Source organism: Nestor notabilis, unplaced genomic scaffold, assembly GCF_000696875.1.
Source record: "Nestor notabilis isolate BGI_N333 unplaced genomic scaffold, ASM69687v1 scaffold11022, whole genome shotgun sequence".
In the NCBI taxonomy this organism is placed as follows: Eukaryota; Metazoa; Chordata; class Aves; order Psittaciformes; family Psittacidae; genus Nestor; species Nestor notabilis.
The window spans coordinates 16,272-33,811 of record NW_009917930.1 but is presented as its reverse complement, the minus strand read 5'-3'; the positions used below and the strand labels follow the sequence as shown (position 1 = coordinate 33,811).

General features: G+C 38.4%; 1 protein-coding gene across 1 annotated transcript in view; it reads left to right on the top strand.

The window, feature by feature from the left end:
* The window catches only part of MLIP (muscular LMNA-interacting protein), a gene marked incomplete at both ends in the record, with an annotated part of 79,789 nt that overhangs the window by 49,524 nt on the left and 12,725 nt on the right, over positions 1 to 17,540 (top strand). The window contains one exon of the mRNA XM_010009475.1: positions 16,091 to 16,249. Coding sequence (XP_010007777.1) covers positions 16,091 to 16,249 — 159 coding nt within the window. The remainder of the gene's footprint in view (positions 1 to 16,090; positions 16,250 to 17,540) is intronic.

Sequence of the window (17,540 nt, the reverse complement as noted above, 5' to 3'; positions counted from 1 at the left end):
CACTCTTTCTACAGAAAGCATGCCAAAAGCATCTTAATCCTGAATACTCTAATGAGTGGTTGAGATTCTAGTAAACCAGAGGGACAGTGTAATGAATAAGAAATAATTTGTGCCTTATGTAGCAGACAATGAGCTCTGAAGCAGACCTGATTTTGTTTTTTTGGCAGAAATCCTCTGTGTAAGCCTTTTTTGCTATTGTATTCTGCCAAAACCAGCTGTGGGCCGGTGCAGCCTTAAATTTTGTGTTTATTTTTTGATAGTAAGAAGCCAAACAAAAATGCCTGCCAATAACTTCAAATCTATCTGTGAACTCAAATTCATTCCTCAAATGCACTGTGTTGGAAGAGTAATAAAGGTTGATGACAACCCCTCAATCCAGACCCTTTATCTGCAGCCTTCTGGCTTCTTTGTGAGCTTCAGGTGCTGCAGTGGATCTTGGCTGCTCGATGGCCGAAGGCAGGTGCCAGAGAGTGATGCAGAACAAAAGGTGTCCCCTCAAAGTTGCCTAAAACTCCTTGCTCGCCCCTCAAATCCTTCTCCCAAGGCCTTATCTTCAGGACTTTTGTGCTGATTGCTCCCCTGACCATAGGTCCTATCACTATTATAATGTTCAATGACCAGGTTTGACATTCCTGGCTAGGAAAAAACTTCATCTGAAGGAAAGTTTCAACCTTTAGCAATTTGTTTCTTGATGCTAATGGAGGAAGATATCTTTCAAAGCTTATGCTGAAAAACACATCTGAGAAAGAGACATCTGAAAATAGCCTGGTAGCTGGGGCATTCATCAGTGATGTAGGAAATTTGGGGTAAGTTTCCATCTTGTCCTTCAAAGAGAGGCATATTCAAAAGCAGTTCTGTCTCTCCATCCTGGTGTTTCTACTAGTCACTCCATCCTGGATTCAAGCAACCTTCCAGATGAAAAGTGACTAAAAGCAAATATATTCTGTTAAGAGATTTTTTTCAAGCAAATTGACGTTTTTATGTGGAAGAAAATACTTAAAAATTCCTTGTCCATTTCAGAACTGCAAAAGAGATGAGATTTCCTATGTATACTGGCAATAGAGTCAGCTGAGGCAATACTACATGCAACAAACACAACGTCTGACTTCTGCTGAAATTAAAGGCAACCTTTTAATTAAATTAATTTTTACCAGCTACTAGTATGTATAAAAGAACCTACAAGGATCTTTTCTGGGAAGCAGAGTTAAAAATAAGTACTTGGTACAAGAGGGCTTTTGTGTCACTTCCAAAAATAACTTGTTTCATTTCCTTAACTTTCAAACTCTTTTCTATGTGCCAATTTCTGGCTAGTTACCAAACAAGACCTAATAGGCAGGGCAGATGCAAAATCAGAGACTGGAACTGTAAGACATGAACTGCACGAGGTAACTACTATTTTTGGTAAAATGTATGTGCTTTATTACACTTTCTTTAAAAGTCAGAGAACTGGTGTTTCAGAGAAGAGGACTGATTCTGTGGGCGCATCTGCCCTGTGCTTTTCTTGAGTGCCTGAGCTCTCCCGTTGACCTGTAGTCTCTGCTATAATCAGAATCTCAGCTGGACAGTGTTGGCCAGACTGAGCTCCTAATAACTATTTTTTCCCCCTGAAGAAACAATCATATTCAGTAGGAACATAAACATGAAACACCATGAAAAAGACAGAATTTGACATAAATAATACAGAAATGCCCTTTTCTTAAAAATAATTTAAGATGATTTTAAAATAACCTGAAGATTTAGTACGGAACATGCATAAATACAATTAAATTGGATTTACCAATACATAGGTGTTAAGATGTTCTTGATACATGACTTAGAGTTTTAGGGGTTTTTAATTATTATTTTTTTTTTTTTAAGTTTAAGAATAGATAGGGTTTTGTATTATGTAAACCTGCGAAGCTTTCAGAAGACATTATGAAGCTTTCAGATTGCATGATGCCTTGTGCATACAGATGTGAGAGCTTTATTAAAAATGCTTGTGAATTCTTAATATTATTCACAGGACTTGATAATCTCTGGGATAAAGTATTCTAAGAAGAGTTATTTGCTGAAATGTAAGAAGGAGTTTTACTAAGTCCATTTCTGCTTGTTATCTATAAATCTTCTAACTTGTCAAAACATTGGGTGAAAAAGTATTATATGAGTTATAGAGTCTTTCCTGTTGAATTTAAATGAAAGATTTGCATTTGATGTCTGGTCCAATGATCCCTGCTCTTGGAAATTAAAACTTTGACTAATATCTCAAAACAACAAAACAATAACTGAAACACTTAAAGTTTTTTAAATTTTATATTAACCTTGTAATTTATATAATTTGGATTGCAATATTAATTTCCATCTGAAACATGTTTTTCAGGAGATGGATGAAAAATACCAATCTCTGTTGGTAGCAAATTGTACATATATAATATTATTTTCTGGAGTTTTGAAGTTGGCTCTAACTCAGAGTTGAGTCTCTTTCTGAAATAATGTACATTGTTATAATTGGAACGATGATGGTAAATGGTACTGCTCTATTACTAGTAATGACAAAAATAATGTTTAATTGACATCCAAGATATATTTTTTTCCTCAGAGCTAAGACCAAGTTCAAAAATCACATCCATTTTAGTTTAGTTCTCAGGTAAATTTTGAATTATTTCAAGTAACCCTCAGCAAAAAATGGTCCAAAGTGATAAAAAAAATCAGCATGTCATCTGAAGTCTCACAGGACTCTCCTTAATTCAGACGTTTTATGACATTCTCTCTGAATCTGGAAGTTCTGCTCTTAGAAAGCTGCAAAGTCATCTGCTACTAAAGCAAAATGAGCAAAAATCACTTTGAAAGGCTACAGAATTTTGGAATCTAACCTTATAGTCTGAAGAAGAGAGTACACAACACTCTTACCATAACCAAAATGCTGAACCATTAGAGAGGAGGAGAGAATATATCCCAATGTGGTATATGTTAGTTATCTAGCTTAATGCAAAGTTTAAGGGTAAGCAGTTCTCCCTGGTGATGAAGTTAGTTTAAGGATCTGTATGGAATATACTGGAATTACTGCCAGGGTCAAACTTGATACTGAGTTTATTTTGGGGTATTACAAGAAATATGGGCTTTGAAATATTTTAAGGTGATCAAAATGTTTATAAAATATCTGCAAATGAAGTTCTGACAAAAAAATTGCTTCTTTAAAGTAAATGACAGTGTGCAGATCTTTGTTTGTTAAACTTAAGTCCTTTTTATAATACTGTGATCCTTTTAGTTCATAGTATCTATAAATACAGTGTTATTCACACGTTTTCAGCTGAAATTCTAAAGTATTCTTTATAACATCTACAAGGGGTTGCTTAAATTTGAAAGACTCTTCTTTAGAAGTCTGACATTAGTAGCGCACTTTGTCACGAAGCCAAAACTAAAACCACTGTGTTTTCTTACTTTTCTAGAAGTCAGATGTAAACTCTGCCATAACTCGAAGGTAGACTGAAAACTGGAAATGGAAAGAATGACAAGAGAAACCTAGATGATGAGAGATTACTAAGAACAACATAAAAACACAAAGGAAAGAATCACTAGTCTCTAGGTGTGCTAACTGACACTGAAATACAAGACCAAGAGCATAAGGCTAGAAAGAAGGAAAACCTGATTTTAAAAGGAAACAGCATCATTTATATCTCTGTTCTGTCAGGAATAAGACTCGCAGGGCAAAACCACAACTTGACTTATGTAAAAATGGCCATCTGAATGGGATAGCCCTAGATATGAAGAGCTGTTTGGCTGGAGTCATATGGGAGCTTGGATAGATACCATGTGTCACCTTCAGGTACAGAAACTGGTGAGGTGAGAGTTGTCCTAAATTAGGGCTGGCATGTGCTAACTATACACACTAATTTCACCCAAACTAGTCAGATAATGTCATGCTGATGTAGGATATTGAGCTTTGAGAGAAGTTAGTTACCCATGGACTGTCAGAATATTTTAGTATAGACAAGGTTATAGGCACTTAGTGCTGTACAGGAAGCCTGAGGCACAGTATAGGTATCAGTTTTCAGGCTGCCCAGATTTGTTGGCTAAAGAAATTATGCTTGTTCTTGGTACAAAATGTACAGTCCACTGTTCTACAGTTCTCCTATTCTTTCTCCTACACTCTAAAATATCTGAGGAATGGTACATGACTCTATTTAGCTGAACAATTATGCCAGAGTGCAAAACTCAAAATGTTTTTTTTTTTGCATAAGACAAAGTCAAGTTTGTACAATGACAATTCTTCACACAAACACTTTTCTCAGAAAAAACAAATTTACTTAATTGGAACAAGTGTAGTTGTTTCTCCAAATAGATGAAATTGTAGGAAGATGACCCTGGTGCTGTTAAACATGCAGTATTCTTGACATCTGGGAAAGCTCAAATTGAAAGTTTAAAGACAGCTGGTTTTTAATGATTAGCATGGAGAAGAAAACAATATCCTTTGTTTATCATCCTGCCCTCCTGTGAATGTGTGGAAGAAGCCAACAGCCATTCAGCTTTACCTTTTTGTTTCTTAGTAGCTGAGAGCCAGAATAATTACTCTTTGTAACCAGCATTCTTCTGGGCCCACACAGACCTACTCAAAAATAGCTCATTAAAAGGACCTCTGAAAATCCTTGCTGAGAAGGGGAAAATATGACCTCTTCTTCAGTTTTATCACATACATTTCTTCAGTGCTTTTTTATGTTCATTTTTTATTTATCTCCCACCGTGCTCTGCATGCTACAGACAGCAGCCTGGGGAAAGAGGCATCTGAATTATCAGGCCCCTGAGTTTTATTATCAGAGGACAGGTAAGAATGCTTACAAATGGGCTCATATTGATTATTTATTAAATCCCTTGTGCAGATGAATGTAAAGGGTGGTGTGCCTTCTGATGGGAAGCCTATTGCTGATCACATATGATGGAAGAATCCATTTTTTAATGATTAAAATACCAACTCTTGTGACTGGTTAAAAAGCTGAAAAATTAGTGTCTGCCATATCCAAAATACTCTGTGTATCCTTAATGTACTATCAATGAAAACTCTATTCTCTTCCTTAGGGAAGGGAGCTGAGGAATCTAGGCTAGCTGGTATTATGAGACTTTCACTGCTATCTGTTGAAATGGCAGCAGAAAAAAATGACAGCAGATAAACTAGAAGTCCTCAGTCTGGTCATATAAGAGCGGATAAAGACTAATGTTTTAATTTACTCTTCATGAAATCTATAAACAATCTCTTTTTTTGTTTTTTTTTTTACCTTTTTCAAATTGATAAAAAAATTACAAATCCAGATGCCAAATGGCTTTTTGGATCTTGAAGATCATATTTGAAAGTATGTCATGATCAACTGGTGAGATAAGCATGAAAGATGTGCTATTTTCTGTCATTGATATGTGGGTGCCAGGTGCAGAGCCTTTGAAAATTTAAGCTGTACATCTCAATTTGCTTCTTTATATTCTTTGGATACCTGCTCCAAAAGCACAGCTCAGCAAAAGAAATGCCCAGAGAGAAGATGTAGCAGTTTGGGAATGGAGGTATCTATTGAAAATGTCATGCTTCGGAGATTTAAAAGAAATAAACCCAAAAGTTTTTATAATAATAATAATAATAATGGAAGAGTCTGAACACAGAAGGCAATTTGACAGGAGCTGTGCTGCCAAGAGCAGATCACATCAATGTTTTCTTTCCCCCTGTTAGATCAATTATTTTTAAATGAAAAGTTACTTTCCAATTAAACCAAACTCAGCCAAAATGTTTTAACACTCAAAGCCCCTTTACATTTTACAGTTTTCAAAATTGAAAATATTTTTAAAAACTAACCTGAAAAAAAAAATATGTATAAAATAAATGTACTTTTAAGGTTGTTTAGCTGAGAACAGACAAAAGAGGGAAATGAGAGGTGTTCTTTGCTTCCAACACGTTCAGTAAAGAAAGTGTTGGAAGTGAGAATGAATTTGAGCCTGAACCTGTAGTCTTTCAGGTTTGAGGAGAATTATTTTAGAGTATGTGCTACAATACTAGGTGACCATAGTATAAAGGGTCATGGTTGTTCATTTTTTGCTGTCTGACTTGGATGATAGGGGTGTTCACACTCTGTGTTGAAGTGTTTTGGATAGAGTTATACCTGGGGAAACAGAGAGAGACTGACAGTGTTGTTGTATAGGCCAAAATACTGCTAAAATGCTATTGGTAAGAGCAGGTTTGTAGTGAAGCACTGAGAGACCTAAATCCAGCACTTCCTCATGAGAGTCCATGAGGGATTTCACAAACAGCTGTTAACCTGGAGCTATTTAAAGCATAACTCAGCTGCTAATGGGAGGCTGTACCAGTCTTCCTTCAGTTGTGTGTAAACAAATCAGGAAGGCAGTTCTTCAAAAATGAGCAGAAAAGTCGCACACGTGGGAAATGCTCAATCTCAGCCACTGCATCCAAATCACTGACAAGCCTGAAGGGTGTGGTGAAAGACCAGATACTTTGTGCAGCTCATGTGTACTTAAAGAAACACGGAGAGAGATGCAAAAATTTGTAGTTAAATTAATTGAAGTGTTAGCAGTCTAATAACAGTTATAATGTTGTTAATTCCCTTTTTGCTGACAGGGGGTTAAGTTGGAGGAGGCAGTCATCAAAACCAATATTTATAAGAACACTTTTTATTAGCCAAGCTATTATCATTGACAGAATGAAGCTATTCTTATTAACAGTGGATAACTATTCACACAATGCATTTAGTTACTCATGCAGGTCTCTTCTAAGCTCGTGCACTAACTCATAGCTACCCAGCTGGAGCCCTAGCTGGAGGACAACCTTTTGCACAAAACCAGAAAGTTCTACTGCCGTGCTTTTGGCTTCTAGGTGAATTGTCATAAACTTAATTTAGGGTCCTCTTGTTACTTCGTGTGTACAATCCCATATAATCCATGTAGAGCAGCTACAGCACTCTTGGATGGGGTTCAACTTGTTCACTGCTGTGATGCCAGTGCATCCTGGTGGTCTTGGGCAGATTGGGCTGACTTGGTATTCTGAATTCTTCATTTCTTGTGTATTCAGCTGGATCACTAATCTGAGTTTATGAGTTTAGGAAAGACGTTCGTGCGCTACCTCTCATACTTTCTCTGTCTTCAATCTACTGTTTCTCTTAGCACCTCCTCATTGTACTCTTCACACAAATGCACAAAAATTCACATATACAGGTGGCTTATATGATGATTACTAGTCCAGCTACAGCCATTCTCAGACTTAAAGTCCAAATAGTCCAGTTATTACAGCTCATTCTCAATAATTACACAGTTAAAACTGACCTAGACAAACTTTCTTATTTTTGCCACTTCTTTTTTTCATATGCTTTGTTATGGAAGCTGGCAGCATCTCTAGTTGTTTTCAGGGAGGTGTATGAGGTTGATGGTAAGGCTTACTTCCCCTGCACTTTTAGCCCACTTGAAGTTATTTTTCTGTGTTTGCCAACAGTTCACTTACTTGTGTTTTCTTTATTGGCCTACAAATTCTATGTTGTATACAAATTCTATCATGTTCGTTATGTTTGACGCATGCTGCGTACTGTTTTTTTCTTTGTCTATTATCCTTAATACCAGCACACAAGGCTGCATTCATGTAGTGAATAATAACTGGTTATTAATGATTTTTGCTTGTAGCCCTAGGGCTCCTATCCTATACTCGCAGTTTCCAGGCTTCTGCTATTATCTTGTGCTTGTGCTTTTGGAGGAATCTGTTAAAATACCCTTCTTTTCTTCAAAAGCCTTCAAGCTATGGTTTCTTGATAACATGACATATATTTTATTAGAACATATATATACTTTTTCTGGAGTCACTCACTAGTTATTTCACTGTACAAAAATAATGGTCCATTAGATGTCACATGCAGGGATATGTATAGACGCAGATGTGATGCTGGGTTCCACCTCTTGCAAAAATATGTTGCTTGCAGCAATATCACTGGTTTGTTATGAAACTTGACTTATGATGCACCTCTGAAAGGAGAATTGATGAGGTGCTCATCTGTGGTAGCAGCACCACCTGAGCTTGATCCTCCTGTAGTGGTGAGGGCAGAACTGGCAGTGCTCAGTGGTGGGGTGGCAAAACCTCACTGTATGTCAGCCTTATCTACATGAGGAGGGAGCTTATCTGTCTGAAATCCCTCTGTCTCTCAGCCACTCAAACAGGTTTCTAAGATGAGAAACCAAAGGGCAAATGGCTGATGCATGTTACTGTTAAACTGGAGTTCCTTGCTAGCATCATTCCACAAGACTGATCTCTCAGCTCTGACAGAAGAAAGTAGGGATTTATTTCTATTCCCAGTGCTTGATTTGAAATTTCCACCTGTTTACTGATAGATGCAGCTTTCAGGAAAAGAAAATTAGGGGAATTATGTCATCCACATTAATGACACTGTGTTCCAAGACTGCTGTGAGGATGACAGCAGCATTCTGGAACTCTCAGTGCTGAAATTGCAATAAACTTTTATAGGAAAAAGAATAAATTCAAATTAACTTTCAATTTCTCACTGAGTAGTTGAGATGGAGTTGTTCAAAGAAAGAATGGCAGACTGGGATCTATAGTGCCTTGCTGCTGTCATACTAATGTGACTAAGCAGTCTGCAGCCCTTTTGTTGGGTGGAAGTAACATGACATTGTATAAGCATACATTATATACATCATAGTGTGTGAATGTGTATACACTAGTACTGGTACTCTACATACAAACTCCTAAGTCCTACGACCTTGTAAGGATCTAAGTTTAGGTGCAGAAAAGTTTATTTATCTACAGGGGCTGGACTTGGTCTGGTCTCCCATTTCCCAGGGAGTCTTCTGACTGCTAATGTCTATGGTAAGCGGTCCACGTGCATGCAAGACAGAACCATTTTTTTATTTGCTTTAATTTTCTTTTGCAATCAACCTTCAAACTTTTTCAGTCTCCTTTTGCCAGTCCTTGACTTCCTTCTGTGCAAGGCTGACTGTACTACCAAAAATCCTGTGCAAAATCAGCAGCAATATTTTTGAATTATTTCTGTTTGATACATACAGTAAAATGAATGCAGGATAGACAGCAGGAAATGGTGATTACCTGCTGAGGAAGTAGCTGGAGGCAGTCTGAGTGTGGGTCACCCCAGTCACCCTTAGGGTCTAGTGTTTTATGGTAATTTAGACAAAATGCATTTAATTAAATCAATTAAACATAACAGGCAAGGTATTTTACACCCTTTTTGCAAAGGAGGAAATTAAAGGTTATCTTTACTTACTTTTCACCATGCCTAGCTGCGTATGTGTAGACCAATATGAAAAAGCAATTACAGCTATATAAAGTCTGCTGGGCTAAAGAGCTAATTAAAATTATTTTTAAAAGAAACACTTCAGCTGAATGAGCTTTTGCATTTTAAATAACAGATTAAAATTTATACTATTATTCCTTCGCTCTTTCTAGTGCTTTAGACATTAAGTTCCAAAAGACACTGTCTGTGTGCATTTTAGTGTGTACTGCTGTACTGAAGGAAGGAAAAATGATTTGCTGAAGGTGATACAATGGGCACATTACAGGGCTTGGGGAAGTTCCTGGACCTCAGCTGCCAGTGGGAATTTTGGCACAAACTTCATCTGGGCTGTAACTTCATCCTGGACTTTTGGATTGGATTTAGCTTTTTCCCCTGAAGTTTCACGGATATAAAGTTGGTGTTCAGATGATCATCTGCTGCTGCTTGTAGAAGGTTTTAGATAAGCCAGAGCTCATATTACACAATAATCAGCTAATCTGTGTTAGGTTACTATGACAGCTATAAATCAGGATATGAAGATTCTCGCATCTCATTAACTGATAATTTCATCTGTAGGAGGCTAGCCCCTTTCTCTTTCTCAAGGAGGAGATAATGTCTCTGTGTGCTTTAACTTTAGTCCGAGCACAGAAAAGGAGTTTAAGTAGAGGTTACACAACCCAGATTGTGTTTTCGGATGGCCCCTCTCTCTGGCTGGGTGAGTGGCGTTAGCTGTGCTTGCTTTGTGAGCTGTTAGCACTCTCTCTGTGTTAGAGTTATATTTAGCACACAGGAATTGTGGGCATGTGAATTTGTGCTCTGACCAAAACAGCGCTTCAGTCAACACGTTTCTATATCAAGATGCATACACTTATTATTTTGCTATTATCTATGCATATATTTCCTTTTTCTGTCTTTAAACAAATAAATAAACAGCTTCAAAAGGAAGTACTTGATATTTCAAGAGTGAGGTTTTCTCAGGCTGTCTTTTTATTAGTGAAATGGCTTACATCATTAGCAAATCAGTGGAAGAAGTGGTAACGTGAACCAGCATATTCAATTTCACTTAAGCAATCTGTATTCCGCAAGGAAAGACTGGGAAGCAATCACTGACAATGGAACCTCAATTTAAATTACACAACCGGCAATATGCTGAATGTATATAGAACATGCAGAGATTAAATGGAAGTGTTCATTTGTCTTCGTAAGGTAACTAAGACAATAAAAATGTGCTCTACAAGTAAAGGCTGTAGAAGCCGTGGTAATGAAAACACTCATTAATATAATTTAAGTTACTATCCCTGAGGCAGTTGTAAACAGATGGTATTAATTATGCAACAAACCTGTTTGTAAATTGGTGGTACAGGAAGTAATGGAAATCATCTAGAATAAGTTTCATTTTTGAAGCTATTCAGCAATGTGTATGCAGCAGCTTATAGACCCCAATGGATATTCAAAGGTTATTTACATTAAACTCTATAATTTATATTCTTCAAAGAACTAAATAACATGAAAGGATACAATTAAAAACAATTATTTCATTGTTTATAATGTTGATTGTATAATATAAATCAGAATTTATCAGTACTAACTTGAGTAGACATCGCATATGGTATTTTTCTGCCACTGTAACTCTATTGATTCAAGTAAATTACAGCAGCAGGGAATGTATGGCATTGAATTCCTTTTACTGTTTCTACTGGTTATGGGGAAAATATGATAACATGCATATGTTTGAATTTGAAGGTTATATATCATATCATATCACAGAATCACAGAATGGTTTGGGTTGGAAGGGACCTTAAAGATCTAATTCCAACTTCCCTGCCACAGGTAGGGACACCTTCCACTATACCAGGTCGCTCCAAGCCCTGTCCAGCCTGACCTTGAACACTGCCAGGGATGGGGCAGAAAGAGCTTCTTTGGGCAACCTCACCACCCTCATAGGAAAGAACTTCTTAATATCTAACCTAAATCTACCCTCTGTCAACTTAAAGCCATTCCCTCTTGTCCTGTTCCTACATGACCTTGTAAAATGTCCCTCTCCAGCTTTCCTGTAGGCCCCTTTAAGCATTGGAAGGGTGCTCTAATGTCTCCCTTGAGCCTTCTCTTCTGCAGGCTGAACAAACCCATCTTTCTCAGCCTGTCTCCAAAGAACAGGTGCTCCACCCCTCTGAGCATCTTTGTGGCCTCACTCCAACAGATCCACACACTTCTCGTGCTGGGGGCCCCAGAGCTGAATGTAGGACTACAGGTGGGGTCTCTCTCCATTTCCCCTTGTCCTGTCACTACATGCCCTTGTAAAAAGTCACTGTCCAGGTTTCTTGTAGGCCCCCTTTAGGTACTGGAAGGCTGCTGTCTACCCTCTGTAGGCTTCCTTCTTGTGTTGGAGTTTGTCCAAGAGCTTGTTGTTCATCCATCCAGGCCTTCTGGCTTTTTGACTGCCTTACTCTGTTGGGAAGCATCGCTCCTGAGCTTGCAGGAGGTGATCTTTAAATATTAACCAGCTTTACTCAGCCCTTCTTCTCTCCAGGGCTTTATCCCATGTTATTCTACCAAGCAGACCCCTGAAGAGGCCAAAATCCACTCTCTTGAAGTCCAGGCTAACAGGCTTGCTACGCACCCTCCTCAGACCCTAAGGATTTCAAACTCCACATTTTCATGGTCGCTGCAGCCACGGCTGTCCTCAAGCTTCTCATTCATTACCAGCCCTACCTCTGTATGTCAGAATGGCTATTAGTAGATGTAATTAAATGCTGAAAATCCAACCTATTACTTTCTTTCAGTTCTTCAAGGATAGAAACATCAGGCAGATGTATGTAGTAAATAACATGAGTATATTAAAAAAAGTGCAAAAATCCTTTCTCTACTTTTATAAAAGAAAAAGTATGTAATGGTTCTTTCTACTTCACATTTTCTAATTAATATTTAATTTTTAAAATGTCAAAGTATTTTTACCTACTTTTTGAGCGTTCGCTTTTTCTGAACCAGTGTTGTGATACTTGTTTGTTGCCTAGGTTTCTGTGATGCAGCCTAGATTGCATGACCAGTTTTACCTGCTAGAAGTTCCTGTTTCTCACTTGCTATGAGTGAGCCTAAGAGGAAGGCATTCTTGCACATTGCCTCATGCACTATCTTGGAACTTAAAACTTTCTGAAATGCAGTAATTCTATTTGTTGTTTTTTATTTCTAAACTCTAGGAAAAATAAAATACACTAGGGGAATATAAATAGTACCATGTTTTAATGGCACCTCCCACCTGAAAAAATATTCTAGCTTGCACATCTTTATACGTGTTTTCAAATGTTACTTTTACCTTGCAAACCATTTTTGAGATTATTTCCACAACATTTTTAGGCCAAGTATAGCAAGGTTTTCTTCATGAGTACTTTATATTTTCCACCAAAGCAATGAAACTGGAAGTGCAGGGTAAGACACAGTACAGAATTAGGTACTGGCAAGATCTCCCCATTACTATGCAATGGGTTGGAGCCTCATAAGTTGGCTTTTTGTTTGTATTTACTCATTATAAATATGCAGATAAAGTGTCGTGAGTTTATCAGTGCTACCACATTTGACTGGAATTTTCTATAAATCTGTTTGTGTGTGGGCTTGCTATTTGCACGATTCTCTCTTTTTATAAGGAATATTTTGTGCTCTGACAGAGAATACTCACTGATACAGAACAGCTGCTGTCAAGTGTCAGACAAGAGCATAAGAAGAGGGTGAGATAGAGGAGGAAAATGTTAGTAAAGATGACTGAGGTAGCCAGAGTCACTAGCTGCATTTCTTAATTAGAGACAGAAGATGAAAGCACAGCTACAGATCTGCAGGAAAGCAAAGGCCATCTCTAGCTGATTTCAGTGGAGACCCAGGTGCTGTGTAAGACTGCAATGGATAGTGTCAGCCGTACAGAAATCACTAATGCTAATATAATGGGTGTCCTGCTTGTGTGCAGGTAATCCTGCTTCTGCGGGAGCACCTCTGGGTATGGCAGGTGCTTGGGTGGAGCCTGCATCCCTGGCTGCATTGTAGGGACTGGTAGCTGCTCCCTCATGAGCATGTCCTTGAGTACTGATATTACTCTGCTGACTTATATCAGGAGCAAGCACTAAGTGTTTAGCGTGCTAGCGATTAGTATTTCAAACCTGTGATGTTTCTTTATGAAAAACAATGATCTGACTCAGGTACCTTGCCTGCTGAGAGAAGGACAGAGGTATGTTATTTCTCCCTCACATAAAATAACATCCTGAGATCCTGGTGTGGTGAAGCATTTAGCAGTCACTCTTTTGCTATTGATTCAGGCCATGCATCATGTACTTCAGTGCTTGGCCACTTGTGTGAAATGGAACGTGAGCAAAGTAAGAGACCACCTTGCCCCTGCACCTTTGCAATGCGCATCTCTGACTGGGTAGCAAGCCTGCAGTGTAACGTAACCTGCTCATATGAGTTTGTGAATATAAAGGCACAATTTTGGAACTAAGATGTCTGCCATTTATTCAGATTTTTCACTTTCAAACATGAAAAAACCTTATTCTTTCAGAATTAGAGGTGGACACTTGGAAATTTGTTCTGGGTGTGTCTGAGAGAGCAGAGTTCTCCTGAATCATAGAGAAAAGAGCAGTTGGTAGTGTTTGTAGAAATAACCTGCCCAAGGTTTTGCCCAAGCCCTCCAGGAGACAGCTGTCAGTGGAATTAACAAATATTTGATTAGTTATATATATATATTTTTTAAACTGGAAATCTGTTTCTATAATTTTAATATTCCAGCCACAAGATGATATATAAGGAGAATAACGAGAATGTATTCTATAATTCCACTCTGTTCCATAATTACTATTTACTTATGGATGCAAATAACAAAGAAGCATAATGAGAGCCACAGTTCTCCAATTTGTTTCACTTTAAACAAGCAAGCAAAAAACCAGAGCCCATGCAATAGTCCTGTTTTTCTGTATGATTCATTCCAATTCAATGCTCTGCATATTAGTGTTCATTGAAAACACAATTAACTGCCATAAGCTTTAAATCAGATGATAAAAAAAACCCCCAAAAAACCAAAAATGTGAAAATCTATGCATTCTACAGTTTTGAAACAGAAAGAAGGATTTTTTACATCAACAAGTAGTGAGAAAGTCAGCATGTCAGGTTCAGTGGTCTGGGATGTAGTTCCCTCTATTTACCTTGCCAAGGCCTTTGCAGTTCCTTTCCCTGATATCTGACAAAGCAACTGAGAGGTTTACCATGGTGTGGACTTCTTTTTCCTGTTCAGTATCTCCTGTGAAGGAATTGGAATAGATGGGAGAGCACTGTGATAAAATTGAACATTTAGGTGAAACTGCCTTTTCTTAGTCTCTTTTTTCAGTGCATTCAGGCTCTATGTACACAGTCCTAGCAAGAATGCTAAGTGGGGAAGGAGAAACGGCCAGACAGACACACAATTAGTTGGTGCATGTGGCTGGATGACCTAAGGAAATCAGGGAAAGATACTTTCCTTGAATCAGAATTCATCACAGATGTTGTTCAGAATTAGCTGCATTTGCATTGGAAAATGTAAACTTGTTTTGCTTTCTTTTTGCACAGCAAAGGTTTTTCCAATTAGTTATAAGTTGTTAAGCAAATAATCTAGATGCTGTAGTATGTCCAGATACGGTAGTATAATTACATTGTTGTTCTACTGAAGTAGAATTAAACAAAGATAAAAACAGCCTTGAAATGAATTGAATATGTTTTTTTGATTCTGGTATGGAATATTGAAAGAATAACAAATTATTGAATAAATTTTCTCCTGTCTGCTGTGCCATGCAACTAAGGTATATAGGATGTTGTTTGGCATAATCGAGACAATATTCTGCCTGGTAACAAGACCTTAATATCGTAGAATCATAGAATAGTTAGGGTAGGAAGGGACCTTAAGATCATCTAGTTCCAACCCCCCTGTCATGAGCAGGGACACCACACACTAAACTATGTTGCCCAAGGCTCTGTCCAGCCTGGCCTTGAACACTGCCAGGGATGGAGCATTCACAGCTTCCTTGGGTAACCCATTCCAGTGCCTCACCACCCTCACTGTGAAGAACTTCTTCCTTATATCTAATCTAAACTTCCTCTGTTTAAGATTGAATCCATTATCCTTTGTCCTATTGCCACAGTCCCTAATGAAGAGTCCCTCCCCAGCATCCTTGTAGGCCCCCTTCAGATACTGGAAGGCTGCTATAAGGTCTCCACGCAGCCTTCTCTTCTCCAAGCTGAACAGCCCCAGCTTTCTCAGCCTGTCTTCATACGGGAGGTGCTCAAGCCCCTATCACCAACCACTTCGTTGTTTTTTCATGTGCATGGTTTCCAGGAGAATCTGCTCCAAGATTTTGCTGGGCACAGAGGTGATACTGACTGGTCTGTAGCTCCCCAGGTCTTCCACCTTCCCCTTCTTGAAAATGGGGGTTATATTACCCTTCTTCCAGTCATCTGGAACTTCACCTGACTGCCATGATTTTTCAAATATGATGGACAGTGACTTAGCAACTTCATTCACCAGCTCCTTCAGGACTCATGGATGGATTTCATCAGGTCCAATGGACTTGTGCACATTCAGGTTCTTAAGATGATCTTGAACCTGATTCTCTCCTACAGTGGGCCTAAGGTCTTCAGTCTCAGATATATATATGTGTGTATATATGTATATATATAAAAAAATATGATGTGACCCAATAAAAACCAGAATGACTGGTATAGTTAATAATATGATTGTAAGTTAAGTAGATAAATTAATTCATGTTATTTCAACTCTGACTAAAATTATCTTTATTTAGATAAAAAAGTTGAACTAATTATACATTTTTTAGGTGACTTCTCAAGAATCTGGAGCCAAACCACTGACCTTCACATTTGTACCCTCCATTGGACGACTTCCAACTCATTGTGAGGTTGTGGATGTCTCTAAGTTCCTTGTGACAATTCCAGAGGAACCAAAGGATTTGAGCAATCAAGAAATTATAAATAAGGTATTTTCGTTTGCACTAATTTTTCCACCCTTTCAAAGAATATAGATAATTTTGTCCTGAGCATCGCTGAACTTTCCCTTGAGCTGTTCCTTGGCTTGTGCTTGATTTTAATTACCAAGCCTACCAGCAATGCAAAATCATTGCTCAAGAGAAGGCTGATACCTGCTCAACAGCCTGTTTTGTGTTTGGCAGAGTTTGTATTGGAAGGAAACCCTTGCCCGTCTTGATACTCCCCTCTGTTAGTCATGCAAGGCTATATTCTTGGCAGACAAACTGGGATTCCTTCTTGATCTTCATGGGAGCAAGGGTGGTGTGCAAGGAGTTTTATCACATGGGAATTGACCAAGAATTGGTCACTGGATCCTGGTTTCATCAAATTCCCATGTTATGGCTTCCAGCAAAGGTGCCAATCCCTTTCATAGCTGCACAGTAATGCATCAAAGTGGAAGCTTGTATTTTGTTTCTGGAAGCTTGTCCCCATGATTACTTGTGACAGTGAAACCACAAGCCCAGCACTGCTGGCACTCCTTCCTTTAGGAAGCCCACAGTGTTTGTTACTACTTTCCTGCCTCACAACAATTAACAGTCTCTTATGTTATTCCATGCTGCTTGAAAGGCAACTGCAGCCCTCCGGTTAATATTAATGCTTATGGTGATTCTGCGCTTGTGGAACAGCTCCTTCTCTGGGACATTACTGGTGCTGCAGTTCTGGATGCTCTCCATGTCATGACTTTTTCACAGGAGTTCACAGCCCTCTGACCTGAGCATGCTCCAGCATTTTCAGTGCCCTTTCTGTCTAAAAAGGGATTAGATCTGGGCAGAGAATGGATGTGCTTGAAGAGAAATGCATTGCAATATTATCCTCAGGATGTTTAACTTATTAGTTACATTTCCAGCCACTCAGTGTTGGTTTTGCTGTAAGTAACACCTTGAGTAAAGCAGAATCAGTTTTTCCTCACATCTGTTTCCCTGTAATTCTCTGTAGGAGGAGAAAACTTTCCTGGCCAGTGAGCAGTACTGAGGCCTTCATAACACAGCTTATTCCGTCTTCTAAAAAGTCTAAAATCTGAAAAATATTTTAAAAACCAAGCCAACATCAGATAATGAAAACAGCACCTCCATAGTCATATCCCCCTTTAAAGTCCAATATTTTTTTCAAGAACTGAGTTCCAGGGACTCAAGGAGCTGCAAGTGAAGTTGAAATTTGTAATTACTGTATTCCTCCAGCTGGATTGAAAAATGAGCCCCATCTACAGGCTTTCTTTTGCAGTCCACAATATTACTATCCTTT